General features: G+C 47.7%; 1 protein-coding gene and 1 non-coding gene across 3 annotated transcripts; both read left to right on the forward strand.

The window, feature by feature from the left end:
* Positions 1-5,958: 5,958 nt before the first annotated feature.
* On the forward strand, positions 5,959-7,757 carry LOC125545577. 2 transcript variants are annotated; one of them, XM_048709579.1, is made up of 2 exons: positions 5,959-6,731; positions 7,341-7,757. In XM_048709579.1, the coding sequence occupies exons 1-2, from the start codon at positions 6,132-6,134 to the stop codon at positions 7,443-7,445; spliced, it is 705 nt and encodes a 234-aa protein (XP_048565536.1). In that variant the 5' UTR covers positions 5,959-6,131; the 3' UTR covers positions 7,446-7,757. The 2 variants fall into 2 exon arrangements, with proteins under 2 accessions (XP_048565536.1, XP_048565535.1); XM_048709578.1 differs by having other exon boundaries at positions 5,969-6,731; positions 7,338-7,757.
* Positions 7,758-8,082: 325 nt separating this feature from the next.
* Positions 8,083-8,164, forward strand: TRNAS-AGA. The gene has a single exon. It is a non-coding gene; the product is annotated as a tRNA-Ser (tRNA).
* Positions 8,165-14,357: the final 6,193 nt, after the last annotated feature.

Raw genomic sequence — 14,357 nt, forward strand, 5'->3', positions numbered from 1 at the left:
CCCGCTGACAGATGTTGCAGGTGCTGGACGTCGTCAGGCTGCGGTGAGTGCTGGCCTGCTGACGACCCCCACCAATACCCGGGAGACTCGTACACGAGGGGAGCCCCGTACGTAGGATTTCCGTACATGGGAGCGGACGCGTCAAACGCCCCGCGCAACAACAAGGGGTCAACGGGCAGAGGCAGCGCCAGCGGCGGAGCGACGACAGACTGGCCGGAGAGCGCCGGCGACGGCGGGGCCGTGCCGTAGAAAGCCAGCGGCAGAGCCGCGCCAAAGGGCCCGTAGCGAGACTAGCCGAAGAGCGCCAGCGGCGGTGGTGTCACATCCCTAGCTTCTGGTGTTTCCTAGTGTTTGCATCTTGCTTGCATCATGTTTAAATTTCTGAAACTTGAAATGAGGATTGTTGAAACCTTAGAAATCTGATTAAAAGAAGGGCAAGCACCCTTTAAATAGCATTCTGTGAATCCAAAATGCCCTAAAAATAGTTTTGTGAATTTTGGCAAGAGTTATATATCAAACCAAAATTCTGGAACATTTTTAAGGAATTATTTGGTCTCTGAATTTAAATCAATAATCTATTTGAATTTGGGGATATATTCATAATATATAATGAATATATTTTCAAATGCTTTGAAATGTTTTATGTACTCTTGGAATAGTCCAGAGAGGTAACATAAAATATCTCAGAGTGTTTTGGCACTGTTTTGAATTCATTTTGAATTTTGAATCAGTGGCAAAATGTATAAATAAAAACAAAACAAACAGAAAATAGAAAAGGCAGGGCCTTACCTGACTTACCTACCTGGCCACCTACATGTAGCAGCAGCCCACCAAGGGCAGCGATGTCTTCTTCCTCCTGCCAGGAGGAGAAGGAGCTGTGTGCGGCGTGCACAGCCACCCGTGGCCACCTCCTGCCTCCCTGCTGGCCTCCCCGGCGCCTCAGAGACGCCACGCAGCACCCTGGCTCACTCCCTCACTCCCCCCATCTCTCTGGTGCCTCTCTCCCTCTCTAGCCCTGCTCCACGCGCAACCCAAGCACCACCGAGAGCACGCCACAGCCGTACGCGTAGCCACCGTCGATGAACCACCGCCCCGGCGTGTTCCAAAGCTCCGCCAACAAGTACTACTTCACCAGGTCAAAGATCAAGACCTCGGACGCCCTCAAGCGACGCCATCGGGCTCGCCTTCATCGCCTTTGCCCGCTGCTCGCCATCGTGGATTCGCGGCCTCCAGTGCGTCCCCGCCCTTGCCGCTGGCTCCGTCCGAAGCGTTGTGAGCTTCCGCGTCGAACCCGTCTCCTCCCTCTCTCGATTATGCTCTCTAGCTCCGTTCCCCATCTCCGCCGAAGCTTGCCGCCGCCGCGAATGTCGCTGTCGTCGTTACGGTCGGCCAACGCCGCGTATGAGCACCCGGTCGAGTTCCTGCTGCCCCGTAGCTTCTGCCCGTGCACTTCGTTCGCTCTAAATCGAGCTGCAGCCCCGCGCCCGCAACCAGCCGAGCTCCGGCCACCGCCCAGCTCACTGCCGTCGCTACCACCGGCCACCCCAGCTCGCCCCGCGTGCTCCAAAAGATGCGCCGCACCTCCAGCTCGCCGTAGCCGCAAACCACGCACGAAACGGTGCTCCGTACCACCGTCCCGAGCAACTCCGGCGAGTTTCGGCCGTTGGTGTGGTCGCCGGCGTCAACCGCTGACGTGGCAGATTATATTAGTACTAATTATGTTATTAGTCTAACCCTATGACACTGACAGCTGAGCCCCGCCGTCTAATTAAACTTAGTTTACTTTCTGTTTAAGTTTAACTAACCACGGTGGGCCCACGCGTCAACTTTGACCATGCTGACGAGGCAGTTGACAGGGCCCACACGTTAGCGACCCTAACCAACACTGGTTCACTGACTAGTGGACCCCACTGGTCAGGTTTGACCCGGGGCAGCCCTGTTGACCTGCTGAGGTCAGCATGACGTAATGCTGATGCAATAATGTAATTTCTGGATTTATTTCTATTCAGGAAATTCCAGAAAATTGCTTAAACTTCTAAAATTCATAGAAATTCAACCATAACTCCAAATCAAATAAATTATATATGAAAAATGATTAGAAAAATCCAAGGAATCTGAATATGGCATTTGCATCCATGTTTTAACAATTTAACCTCACTGTTTAGTCCAAAACATGATAATGCACTATTTGAATTCATAGTTTGAATTTGAATTTGAACCTAGTGTTCAAACCAACTCCATTTAACTTGTTGCTAGGTGCATTAGCTCAATCAACAGCATATTGCCATGTCATGATCATGCATCATATTGTTGCATCGCATTGATTGTGTTCTTCCTTGTTTGCCGATATTTGTCCCCTCTCGGTAGACGCTGCTCCGACGATGTGATCGTTGACACTGATGAAGACTCAATGTTATCTTCAGAAGTGCCAGGCAAGCAAAAACCCCTTGTTCATTCCGATACAATCCCACTCTCTCGCTCCTTCTCTCTTTTATTGCATTAGGACAACACCGATTCAACTGTTACATGCTGCGGTAGTTGAACCCTTTCCTTTGCATGACATGTCATTGCCACAATAAATAGATGAAACCCACTAGCATGAGTAGGAGTTGTTTGAGCCCTGTTGTGCCTACTCATTCATGCTTGTTTGTCATGCCTGCTACTGCTTAGAGTTGAGTCAGGTCTGATTCATCGGGGATGAATTGGAATGTGGTGAACATGTCCTACCGTTGAGAGCTAAGTGTGTGAACACGATTTGGTAAAGGTAGCGGTGGGAGGCCATGTAGGAGTACATGGTGGGTTGTCTCATTTCAGCCGTCCTTAGGAACTGAGTTCTGTGTTTGTGATCCATGAACAGTTACTACCACACATTGGGTTCCGGTAACTCGACCCCTCTTGACTTATTAATCCACTCGATCTCTGTCCAGGAGTTGCAACTAGTTTCTGGTGTTTGTAGGTAGTGTTAGTAGTCTACCAAGTGGCACCCGGTACAGGTGGGCTTGGGACAGACTAGGCACAGTGTCCCGGTGTACCAAGTGGCACCCGGATGGTGGGCTTGGGAACCCTGTACACATCGTTTGGGGCCGTGAGCGACACCCGGCCGGATCTCCTTGCGGATGGAACCCGAATAGGCGATAAACCTGGACTAGAGACTTGTTGGTTAGTCAGGTCGTGGCCGACTCCCTCGCCCGGCTTCCGCTTGAAGGTTGCCGAGGTACATGACGTGTACAGGGCGATAAGTGGCGAGAGCGTGTGTGAAGAAGTACACCCCTGCAGGGTTATCATTATCTATTCGAATAGCCGGATTCCTCGGATATGGAAACTTGGACCCCTTGCATAGTTCATAGACAAGTGAAAGTGGATACTCTAAAACTCGCAAGATAAGCGTGAGTGCTATGGATGGCCTTCTCGTAGGGAGACAGGAGCGGATCCATAGTGGTGTATTGATATGGTGAATTTGTGGACTCGTGTGCGCCACCTCAAAAGAGTTACTTGCAGTCGTAGTTCAGGTTAGCCACTGAGTCAAAGCTGGCTTGCTGCAGTTAAACTCCACCACCCCTTTGTTGATACTGATGCATGTGTAGCTAGTTCTGATGTAAGTCTTGCTGGGTACATTTGTACTCACGTTTGCTTAATTTATGTTTTGCAGAGAGACTTCAGTCTCGCTAGTAGTTCCGCTTGGACTTCGACGTTTAGCTTGTTACCTCAGCTACGATCTTGTGCCCTCGGCAGGATCTGGTAGATAGTCAGGCTTCTCAGCCTTTTTCATTTGTAGGTGTCTGTACTCAGACATGTTAAGCTTCCGCGTGTGCTTTGACTTGTATGCTCTGAATGTTGGGTCATGAGACCCATGTTTGTAATATCTCGCTCCTCGGAGCCTAATGAATAAATACTTTGAGTCGTAGAGTTATGTTGTGATGCCATGTTGTATTTACACATATCGAGCATATTGTGTGTATGATTGAAATGCTTGATATGTGTGGGATCCGACAATCTAGTTGTTTATCCTTGGCAGCCTCTCTTATGGGGAAATGTAGTCTAGTGCTTTCATGAGCCATAGTAGTCTGCTACAGCCCGGTTCACCGGAGTCCTGCTAGCCCAGCACTACTGCTCAGGACACTTGACTGGCCGGCATGTGTTTCACTTCGTTCCTGTGTCTGTCCCTTCGGGGAAATGTCACGCGGTGACATCCGGAATCCTGTTAGCCCAGTGCTACAGCCCGGATTCGCACGCTGCTGACCGACATGCTCGAAATTGATTCATGTATGCCTGTCCCCATGGGTTAGTGCCGCTTTGGGTTCACGACTAGCCATGTCGGCCCGGGTTCTCTATCATATGGATGCTAGCGACACTATCATATATGTGAGCCAAAAGGCGCAAACGGTCCTGGGCCATGATAAGGCGACACCCGTGGAAATACCGTGCGTGAGACCGCAAAGTGATATGAGGTGTTACTGGCTAGATCGATGTGACTTGGAATCAGGGTCCTGACAGGTGAGGTCGCGCCGTAGGACACCAGTGGCGGAGCCGCACCAGAGGGTGCCGTCAGCGGGATGATAAAGGCAGCGGCGGACGGGCCGGTGGACGCCATCGGTGATGTGGCTGCGAGCGGCTCGGCGATGCAGCTGGTGTGTGCGGGCGAGCGATGCAGCGGAGACAGCAGCGGCTCGGATCGGGCTGCACAGGTCGGGCGGGAGGCAGCAGGTTAGCGGCAACGGGACTCGGCAGCGGCGGGCGAGGTGGCGTGGGCGAGCGGCGATGCGGTTGGCAGCAGGCAGCAGCGGCGATGCAACGTGCGCTAACGGGGGCGGACAAAGCGGGTTGGCGGTGCGGGCAGATGGATCGGACGACGTAGCTACGACTAGCAAGCAAGCAAGCAGAGAGGTCGATGGATTTTGACGTAGAAAAGCAAAGCGGCTAGCTTGATGGATACATGCACGTGTTACTCGCCGGCTAGAATGATCGGATGGGATCGGCGGGCGAGCGGCAAATAGGAGGGAGAGGCAGCGGTGGCAAGGGAGGGAGAGGCAGCGGCGGCAAGGGAGGCCGCGGCTGCGGGGGAGCAGCGGCCGGCGTGGGGGAGCGTGCGAACGGCGGCGGCTGGGCGGCGGCGGCTGGCGCGGGAGGCGCACAGGTGGCGGCGGCGGCGGCGCGAAGGAGGCGCGCGGCGGCTGGGCGGCGGCGATCGGCGCGCAGGTGGCGGCGGCGGCGGTGGCGCGAAGGAGGTGCGTGGCGGCGGCGGCGACGGCGGAAGGCTAGGGTTAGAACCCAGAAACTGATACCATGTAAAATATGTGAATTGCACGATGTATTGCTCTTGTGCATATGCACGTATATATAATGTACAACGGTGGACCACGGACCTCAACTATACAAAAAACTAGAAGACGAATTCAATATACATTATGCACATAACACATATACTCAACAGCTGCCCAGGCTGCTCCGGCCATTCTCCACTAAGTAGTTCACATAAAACATGATTAGTATCACTAATTACCGGGACAAATGCTGGACAACGTCACTGTATGTGGGCTTTGCCTCGGCTCCTTGAGTTGGCTGGCTAGTCGCCAACAAAAAAATTGTTGGGCATGTGGACCTCTGCTTCTCACCAGCAAGTTTTAAAAACAGGACATCATTCTCTTTTTTTTTTTGAGGGTAGGGACATCATTCTCTTGGTGGATCGCTGAAATTGACTGGCTACGATGACCACTGACACGTTAACATCAGCTGAAATCACACCAGTGCATTTCTCCTCTCTTTTTCAAAACCTTTTTCGAGCATTTTTTTTATTTTTCCTCTTCTTTTTCAAACCTTTTTCCAGCATTTTTTTCATTTCTCCTTTTTTTTAACTTTTTAAACCTATTTTTAGCAGTGCTGGTGCAAACGAGAAAGAATCCGGTTCCATTCCATTCCCTCCCTTCCCTTCCTCCCCACCAGACGATAGAATCCAATGGGAAGAATCCGGGTGTCCCCGCGCGACACACCACCCCTTCCTCGCCCCGAATCTTCCCTTTCCTTTCCCCACCCCACACGGCGCAACAGAACCAAGCGCTCGCCTCCAAAGGCCCCAATCCTGCCGCTCACGCCCCACGAACCCATCAAACCCTAGCGTCACCACCCCCCTCGAGATGGACGGCCGGGACGCCACGGCGGACCTGCAGGAGTGGGAGCTCCTCCTCGCCTCCCCCACCGCCGCCGCGGCGCCCGGGCCGTACGCCGCCGGCGGGGAGGCGGTGATGGAGGACGACGCCGCCGGGGCCATCAAGTACGACTACTTCGACCTCGGCTCCGACGCCAAGTACGCCAGGAGGGCGTCCCTGTCGGCGGGGGCCGAGGAGGAGGCCGGCGAGGCGAGCTGGGTGGAGCCGCACCCCGGCGCCCTCGCCTTCCCCGCCCGCGACCGCGCCGCGCTCTGGTCCGACTCGTCGTCGGACGGGGAGCGGCGCGAGGACGCCGAGGCCACCGAGCCGCTGGTGGAGACGCCCCGGGAGGCGGCGGGGGCGGACGAGGGGGCGGTGGCGAAGGGAGGGCCCGCGGCGGCGGCGGCGCGGTGGTGGAGGCTGCCCGTGGAGGTGCTGCGGCTGTGGGCGGCGCGCGCGGCGAGGAGCGCCTGGTCGGTGCCCGTCGCCGTCGCGCTGCTCGGGATCGCCGTGCTCGGCCGCCGGCTGTACCGGATGCGGCGGCAGAGCAAGGCCGTGGCGCGCGTGCGGCTCGTCCTTGACGATAAGGTCAGGCCCTTTGCCCCTTTCCGCCCCATGTCGCGTCCCAATCGCTCGATCTTGCGCCGCTGTGCTTGCGTAGGCGTCTCACTCGTGGGTCTAGTGTTGTTGAGACGCTGCGTGGTGTATCACCTTTAGAACCTGCCACTGCTGAGCTTAGCAGCAGGCAGCTGCACGACAGCCTAGGTGCCACTGACATACATGATGTAAGAATAGTGTCACCTTAAGGAGAAATTCTAGGGAAGCTCCTTGTAAAATTCGTTCTAGGAAGCTCCTTGTATTGTTTAAGCTGAAGGTAGAGCATTTCATGGATTTGCTTCCTCGCAAAAGGGAAAATAATAACTCTGGTTACTTCTGTTGCCATGTTTTGTTGTGTGCTCAGTCAGGAAATGCATGGCAGTAGCAATTATTTAAAGATGACAATAGTTAATACGCGATGCTATGTGAATTGTGGCTGACAGTTGAACTGATTGGATTATTGGATTGATGTTGTTATTGGCAGTTGACACTACTATATACCTCACCATTGCTTATCAATGTCTGAATCTGCAAAATTGCATATTTGTGTTGCCATCTTCGTTCTTGCTGAGCATTTATGTTTCATCATCCCTGCAGAAGGCATCTCAATTCAAGGCCCAGCCGATGTTACGGCGAGCTCCGATGATAAAGCCTATGCTTCCCGGCAATGGAGTGACCCCATGGCCTGTGCTGGGGCACCTGTGAGTCTGTGAGATGTGAGATCGACATAGAGCTAGAAATACAGTTGGCTTGTGAGCATACTATGCAGTCCCCTGCAGATTTATCATACCCTACTTGAAGTGCGTACTTGTGAAAGACAAAATGATGCTTAAGTGACTCATTTAGTACATCTTTTCTGCTTGATGCTTGTAATGCACCTGTGTGTATATTTTTCTTCTGTAGCCCTGTTTTACCTATGTGCCTGAACAATGTGGCTGTGTATATTATGACACAAAGTATCTGAATATGGTTGTAGAATGGCAGTTTGAAACTGCGGCGAGCTTACTTGCAGCACCACATTCGTCTTCTTGTTTTCTTTTCTCCCTGCAAAATGGTGTTGGCGGTGAATTCAGCACACCTAGAAAGGGTAGCATTATCTACGAAATCAGCCGATGTTTCTGAATGATAATAGCCATCGATCACAAGGTCGTCGGCAGATCGTCTTTCAAATTGTCGTGTGCAGAGTAATTTCGATGATAATATGGCCTCATCTGATGAGACACGACTCAGGGAAAGAGAACAGCAGAGTCAACATGGAACTGCCGCAGACATATTGGCAGGGCCGATCGTGCTTCCAGATTAATTATTATTAGAGGAGCTTATGGGCACATTTTTCATCGAAGTGGTCGTGCCGGAGTGGTTATCGGGCATGACTAGAAATCATGTGGGCTTTGCCCGCGCAGGTTCGAATCCTGCCGACCACGATGTTTTTGCCATATCTAAAGGGTCAAAGTATAGTAGATTTGCAAGCATTTTTCCCCTTTGCTTTCTTGCAATAAAGAAATGTATATCATATATCGTGGCCATGATTTAAATTTTTTTGCCATTTTTCTGTAGGGTCAAAGTATAGTAGATTTGCAAGCATTTTTCCCCTTTGCTTTCTTGCAATAAAGAAATGTATATCATATATCGTGGCCATGATTTAATTTTTTTTGCCATTTTTCTGTAGGGTGTAGAATTGTAAGCATTTTTCCACTTTACTTTCCTGCAACAAAGAAATGACCACCATCATCTCGACAAAAGAAAAAAGAAATGATCACCATATAAAGTTCGAATCCTGTCGACCATGATTTTTTGCCATTTCTCTAGAGGGTCAAAGTATAGTAGTTTTGCGAGCATTTTTTCCCTTTACTTCACGATTTTTTTGCCATTTTTCTGTAGGGTCAAGTTATAGTAGAATGGTAAGCATGTTTCCACTTTACTTTCCTGCAACAAAGAAATGATCACCATCATCTCGAAAGAAGAAAAAAGAAATGACCGCCGTCATCTCGAAAAAAGAAAAAAAGAAATGATCACCATATAAAGTTCGAATCCTGTCGACCATGATTTTTTGCCATTTGTCTAGAGGGTCAAAGTATAGTAGATTTGCAAGCATTTTTCCCCTTTGCTTTCTTGCAATAAAGAAATGTATATCATATATCGTGGCCATGATTTAAATTTTTTTGCCATTTTTCTGTAGGGTCAAAGTATAGTAGATTTGCAAGCATTTTTCCCCTTTGCTTTCTTGCAATAAAGAAATGTATATCATATATCGTGGCCATGATTTAATTTTTTTTGCCATTTTTCTGTAGGGTGTAGAATTGTAAGCATTTTTCCACTTTACTTTCCTGCAACAAAGAAATGACCACCATCATCTCGACAAAAGAAAAAAGAAATGATCACCATATAAAGTTCGAATCCTGTCGACCATGATTTTTTGCCATTTCTCTAGAGGGTCAAAGTATAGTAGTTTTGCAAGCATTTTTTCCCTTTACTTCACGATTTTTTTGCCATTTTTCTGTAGGGTCAAGTTATAGTAGAATGGTAAGCATGTTTCCACTTTACTTTCCTGCAACAAAGAAATGATCACCATCATCTCGAAAGAAGAAAAAAGAAATGACCGCCGTCATCTCGAAAAAAGAAAAAAAGAAATGATCACCATATAAAGTTCGAATCCTCTCGACCATGATTTTTTGCCATTTGTCTAGAGGGTCAAAGTATAGTAGATTTGCAAGCATTTTTTCCCTTTACTTTCTTGCAATAAAGAAATGTAAATCATATATGGTGGCCACAATTTTTTTTGCCATTTTTCTGTAGTGTCAAGTTATAGTGGAATCGTAAGCATTTTTTCACTTTACTTTCCTGCAACAAAGAAATGATCACCGTCGTCTCAAAAAAATAAAAAAGAAATGATCACCATATATCGTGTTTCTATTTCTCTAGAGGGTCAAAGTATAGTAGATTTGAATGATGGTGATTACAAGAACCCCGGTAACATAATTTGAATGACATAGCTTGTTTGAATCCTGCTGACCACGTTTTTTCCAGGAGGGTCAAATTATAGTAGATGTGCAAGCATTTCCCCCCTCTTTACTTCTCCGCAACAGAGAAATAAACACCATATATCGTGTTTCACAAAATGTAGTAATTGGCAAAGCAGGTTATTATCCGGTGCTGGGAGGATCACTTATCCAGTCATCATCAACTCATATACCTTATTTCATGTTCTTTTATGGACTCCTAATCGGGGTCAATAAGAGGATGTTTTTTATACGACCAGACTGCTATGGCCTGGAGAAAGAGGATAAGAAAAAAAATCATCCTGTAAAATGGTCTGAGGTGTGCAGAGCTAAATACATGACAGTGGGGACTAGGAATTCAAAACCTAGCTTTGATGAATAAAGCTTTGTTGTGTAAACGGTGGTGGAAACTGTTTAACATTGAGGGGCTTTAGGGCAGCAAATGCTAATAAATAAATATCAAAATAATAAATGTCTTGCTAGAATTAAGAAAAAGCAGGGGGATCCACAGTTTTGGTGTGAGCTGATTAAGCATCAGGGTCATTTTCTGTCTTTCTGCAAATTTGTAGTTGGGGGGGGTGGCAAAAATGTAAGATTCAATGAGGATAGATGGGTTGGGGGGAAATCCCTTAAGGAGAATTTCCCTAGACTTTGTAACATGTGTTTTGACAAAAGTAAGTCTATTGGTGAGATATTGGGTAAAGGGCTTGATGATGTACAGTTTAGAAGAACACATTATGGGGATTCTCTTGAACTTTGGAAGAGGTGTGTGTTGTAGTGACTTTAGCGGATCAAAAAGATAGGATCCAATGGACCTTAACCAAAAATGGTATAGACACTATTAAATCATATTACAAACACTTGATTGAGAATGGAATGAGATATCCACATGATTTTTTGTGGAAATCGAAATACCCCCTAGAGTTAAAGTGTTTCTTTGGCTAGTTCTTCGAAATAGTATCCTTATAAAAGACAATCTGTTTAGAACAGGATGGTCTAGGGACAAGAAATGTCCTTTTTGTGACTGAGATGAGAACACTACTCATCTGCTTTTTGATTGTTCTGCAGACAGACTGCTACAGAATATTATGAAATGTGCTTTTGATTTACCTATTAGTATTCAAAACACGTTTGATGTGTGGCAGAAGCAATTTAGTAAAAATGGTAGAAATTTCGCAGTTACTGTGATATCTTTGGTATTTTCAGCAATATAGAAGTTAAGAAATGGGGTGATTTAAAAAAACAAGGTTGCTGACTTTTGTGTTCCTGTTAATCTGGCAGTTAAAATGCTCCATGATTGGTTTGTTTTGCAGACAAACCCAGAAAGACGAATGGTGTTAAAGTGGGGCGTAAGAAGGGTTGAAATGATCGTTGGGGAAAGTTTTCAAAGTTGCGCACTGATGGAGGACCTCACTTCGGATCACGGCTGGCTGAAGGGGGGGTCTGTTCTACCCAGATGGAGCTTTGGTTGATCTCTCCCAGTTTTTTGCTTTGCATTTAGAACTATCTGTGTAAGAACTTTTGGCTGGTGTTAGCTGGTCTATAAATAAAGTATGATCGTCCTGGAGATTCCGACATGTGGTTGTCCTAGGATGGATTTGTTATGTTGGCACTAAAACCTTATTAGCTTGCTCTAGGCTTTGTGGCAGTTTGCTGTTTTAGCCTTTTTGTGGTTTCGATGGATAGTTGGGGATAGGCTGGCTGAAGCCATCTTCAAACCATGCATCATTTACCTTTTTTAGTTTTCTGTTGCTGGTAGTTTTTTTAGGGAAGATGTTATGGTTTCTGATAAATGATAATCAAAGAGGGAGCTCTCTTTTCTCAAAACGAAAATAAAAAATATATTGTGTTTCTTTGTTGTGATTACAAGAAACCCCGATACATGGTTTGAATGAACATAACTCGTTCGAATCCTGCTCATCACGTTTTTTAAGAGGGTAAACTTATAAGAGATAGTTGGGCAAGCATTTTTTCTCTTTACTTTCCCACAACGGAGGAATAAACGTCATATATTGTGTTTTTTTGTTGTGATTACAAGAAACACACACTCATGCAGCTCCGACACACAGTCTTTTTAGCTGAATGACATAGTTCAAGGTAAACATTTTTTCTCATTAAGAGTCTTGGCTAATCTGACCCCCTATACGCCCGCAGGTGCGTTCGCGGATAGCACCCGCCAGCCTCTCATATCTTATGCCCGACATCCACACATTATAAAGCTGGACTCTCGAATCCATGTAAATTCATGCACATTCATCATACACGTCAATGTCAGACGTAAATAATAAATGTTGGTACCGAAAGTACATAGGTTGACATAATTTTTTCAAGTGCACAACTCAAATGGTAGCTCATTGATTTCCATTGTGGGTCCGCATATGCTCCACAAGATCATTGAGTAGTTGCGCATTCACCTGATGATCTCGAAGATTTTGATGCATCTGCAGGGAGTTCATAAGCTGAGGTGCATCTTGATCTCCCGGGATTTAAAGTTGTTCTTCAAGTGCTTCAAAATCATTGGTTTGCGCTACACCATCATCCTCATTCTCGACAAATCATATTGTGTAAAATAACACATGTCATGAGTTGCCACAGAGTTTTCGATTCTCACATCATTGCGGCTCCATGAACAATTCCTCAACGAGCTTGAAGCACTCCGAATGCCCCTCTCTACATCCTTCCTAGCCGCTTCTTGCATTAACGCAAAGTGGCTTTGTTTGTTTCCCTATAGTTTGAATATGATCTTCACAAACGCCCCCAGTAAGGACAGATGCTCCCATGTTTGTACTCACAGCCGTTGGCAGTATAGTTGCAAGGCGCCGATTCCCCATTGCAAAGCCTCCTGAAAATCATAGATCGTTGAAGCACATTGATGCCGTTGTGAGATCTTGCCATTCCAAAGAAAGCATGCCAAATCTATAAAGTCATGTGACGCCACCGCTTCTAGTATGATGGCGGTCCTCTTTGGTGCGAGCTTGATACATTCCCCATAAACCTTTGGGGTAGTTCTTTCATTGGTAATGCATGCAATCAATTGACCCGAGCATTTCTAGAAACCTTCTGGCCTCTCCAATAGCCAACAACCTTACTGTTGCTTGCACATTTGGTTCTCTCAGATACTCCGCTCCAAACACCACCTGCGCACCACGGCGCGGGCAAACTTGATAGTAGTCTTCAGGCATGTGCTCTCCCCATCCTGACCATCTCACCAACGACATCTGCGACAGTACCAAGTGCAAGCATTCTCAGAGTAGCCGTGCACTTCTGCTTAGCAGAGGAAGAAATTTGGCCACAACAATCCCTTTTGAGCTTAAAGTAGTCATCGTGTGCCTCCACTCCCTCCATAATGCGCAAGAACAATGGTTGCCGCATGAGGAAACAACGATGAAACCATGGATCATCCGTGAAAGTTGGGTTCAGAGCAAAATAGTCCTTCTGCAATAGCCATGCTCTGGACACCCTATCCCGATTGATCACTCGTCTCCCTTTGATTGAGCCCTTGAAGTTGAGAATGTGCTCCACCCGCCAGTCCATTTCTTCTTGCATGCTCATGAGCATGATCATGTCCACTTATTCGTCCGAACCCGAGGAATCGAAGACCTCATCTTGAATCATTTGATCAAGCTCTGTCGGTCCATACTTCTCGTCCGATGAAACATCGGAATTCATCGTTTTCCCTACTAAAATCACAAAAAACCCGGTCAAAGAATATGTTAGACACACAGAGCGTAAGGTGGGGCCGAGAGGACAACCGTGCCAGTGCTGGAGGCGCGGAGGCTAGGAACGGTTGAGGAGCACGTGCGGCGGCGGAGTGGCGAGACGAACGTCGATGAGGAGGAAGAAGAGAGGAGATAGCAAATGGACCCGGTAAGTAATGGGTGGATTTGGTGCTTTTCCAGGTGGGGGCGGGCACGCCCGGGCGTCCCTATATCCGCCTCATATTTAAGTTGAACTAGATGATGCCCCGCACATTGTTGCAGGAATCTTTTGCAATGTTTCAATGAGATTTGGTTATATCGAACATCAATACTTGAAACAATTGTTTTTTTAAAGTATATAAGAATTAAATGTAAATAGCATAATAGAATGGAATTTGACATGCATGCATGTTGAAGTGGATTTTTACTATGCATAGTTGCATGTTGAGGTGGGCATTTTTTTATGCATGTTGAATGGTGAGGTGGCATACTTGCATGTTGAGAGAAATATGTTAATGGAGGCTAGCTATTTAGATATAGAAGATATGAGGGGTACTAGTCAGCCCTGCCATTTGAGACTCGTTAAGGCGCTTGTCTGGGTCGTATTTTCATGACCAGTTAGTGACCGGACCTTCTGACCGGGCGTTTGAGTCGGATATAGGGCGCCCGTGGATGCTCTAATTTCCTTCAACAAAGGGATGATCAGCATGTACTAGCATGTTTCTTTGTTGCGAGAGGACAGGGAGCTCCGGACGCATGGCAGTATGGGAATGGGGGCACGGCAGAGCATAGAAGCGTGCCCGGTTCCGCTGGACTAGGTTGCCCGATCAACGCTAGGCAGTTCCTGGTCCCAGGCCTCGCGGAGCCCCGTTTCCCCATCGGGGCAGGCAGGTGATACGCAGTAACGCAGATCGCGTGGT

This window comes from Triticum urartu, chromosome 3, assembly GCF_003073215.2.
Source record: "Triticum urartu cultivar G1812 chromosome 3, Tu2.1, whole genome shotgun sequence".
Lineage (NCBI taxonomy): Eukaryota > Viridiplantae > Streptophyta > Magnoliopsida > Poales > Poaceae > Triticum > Triticum urartu.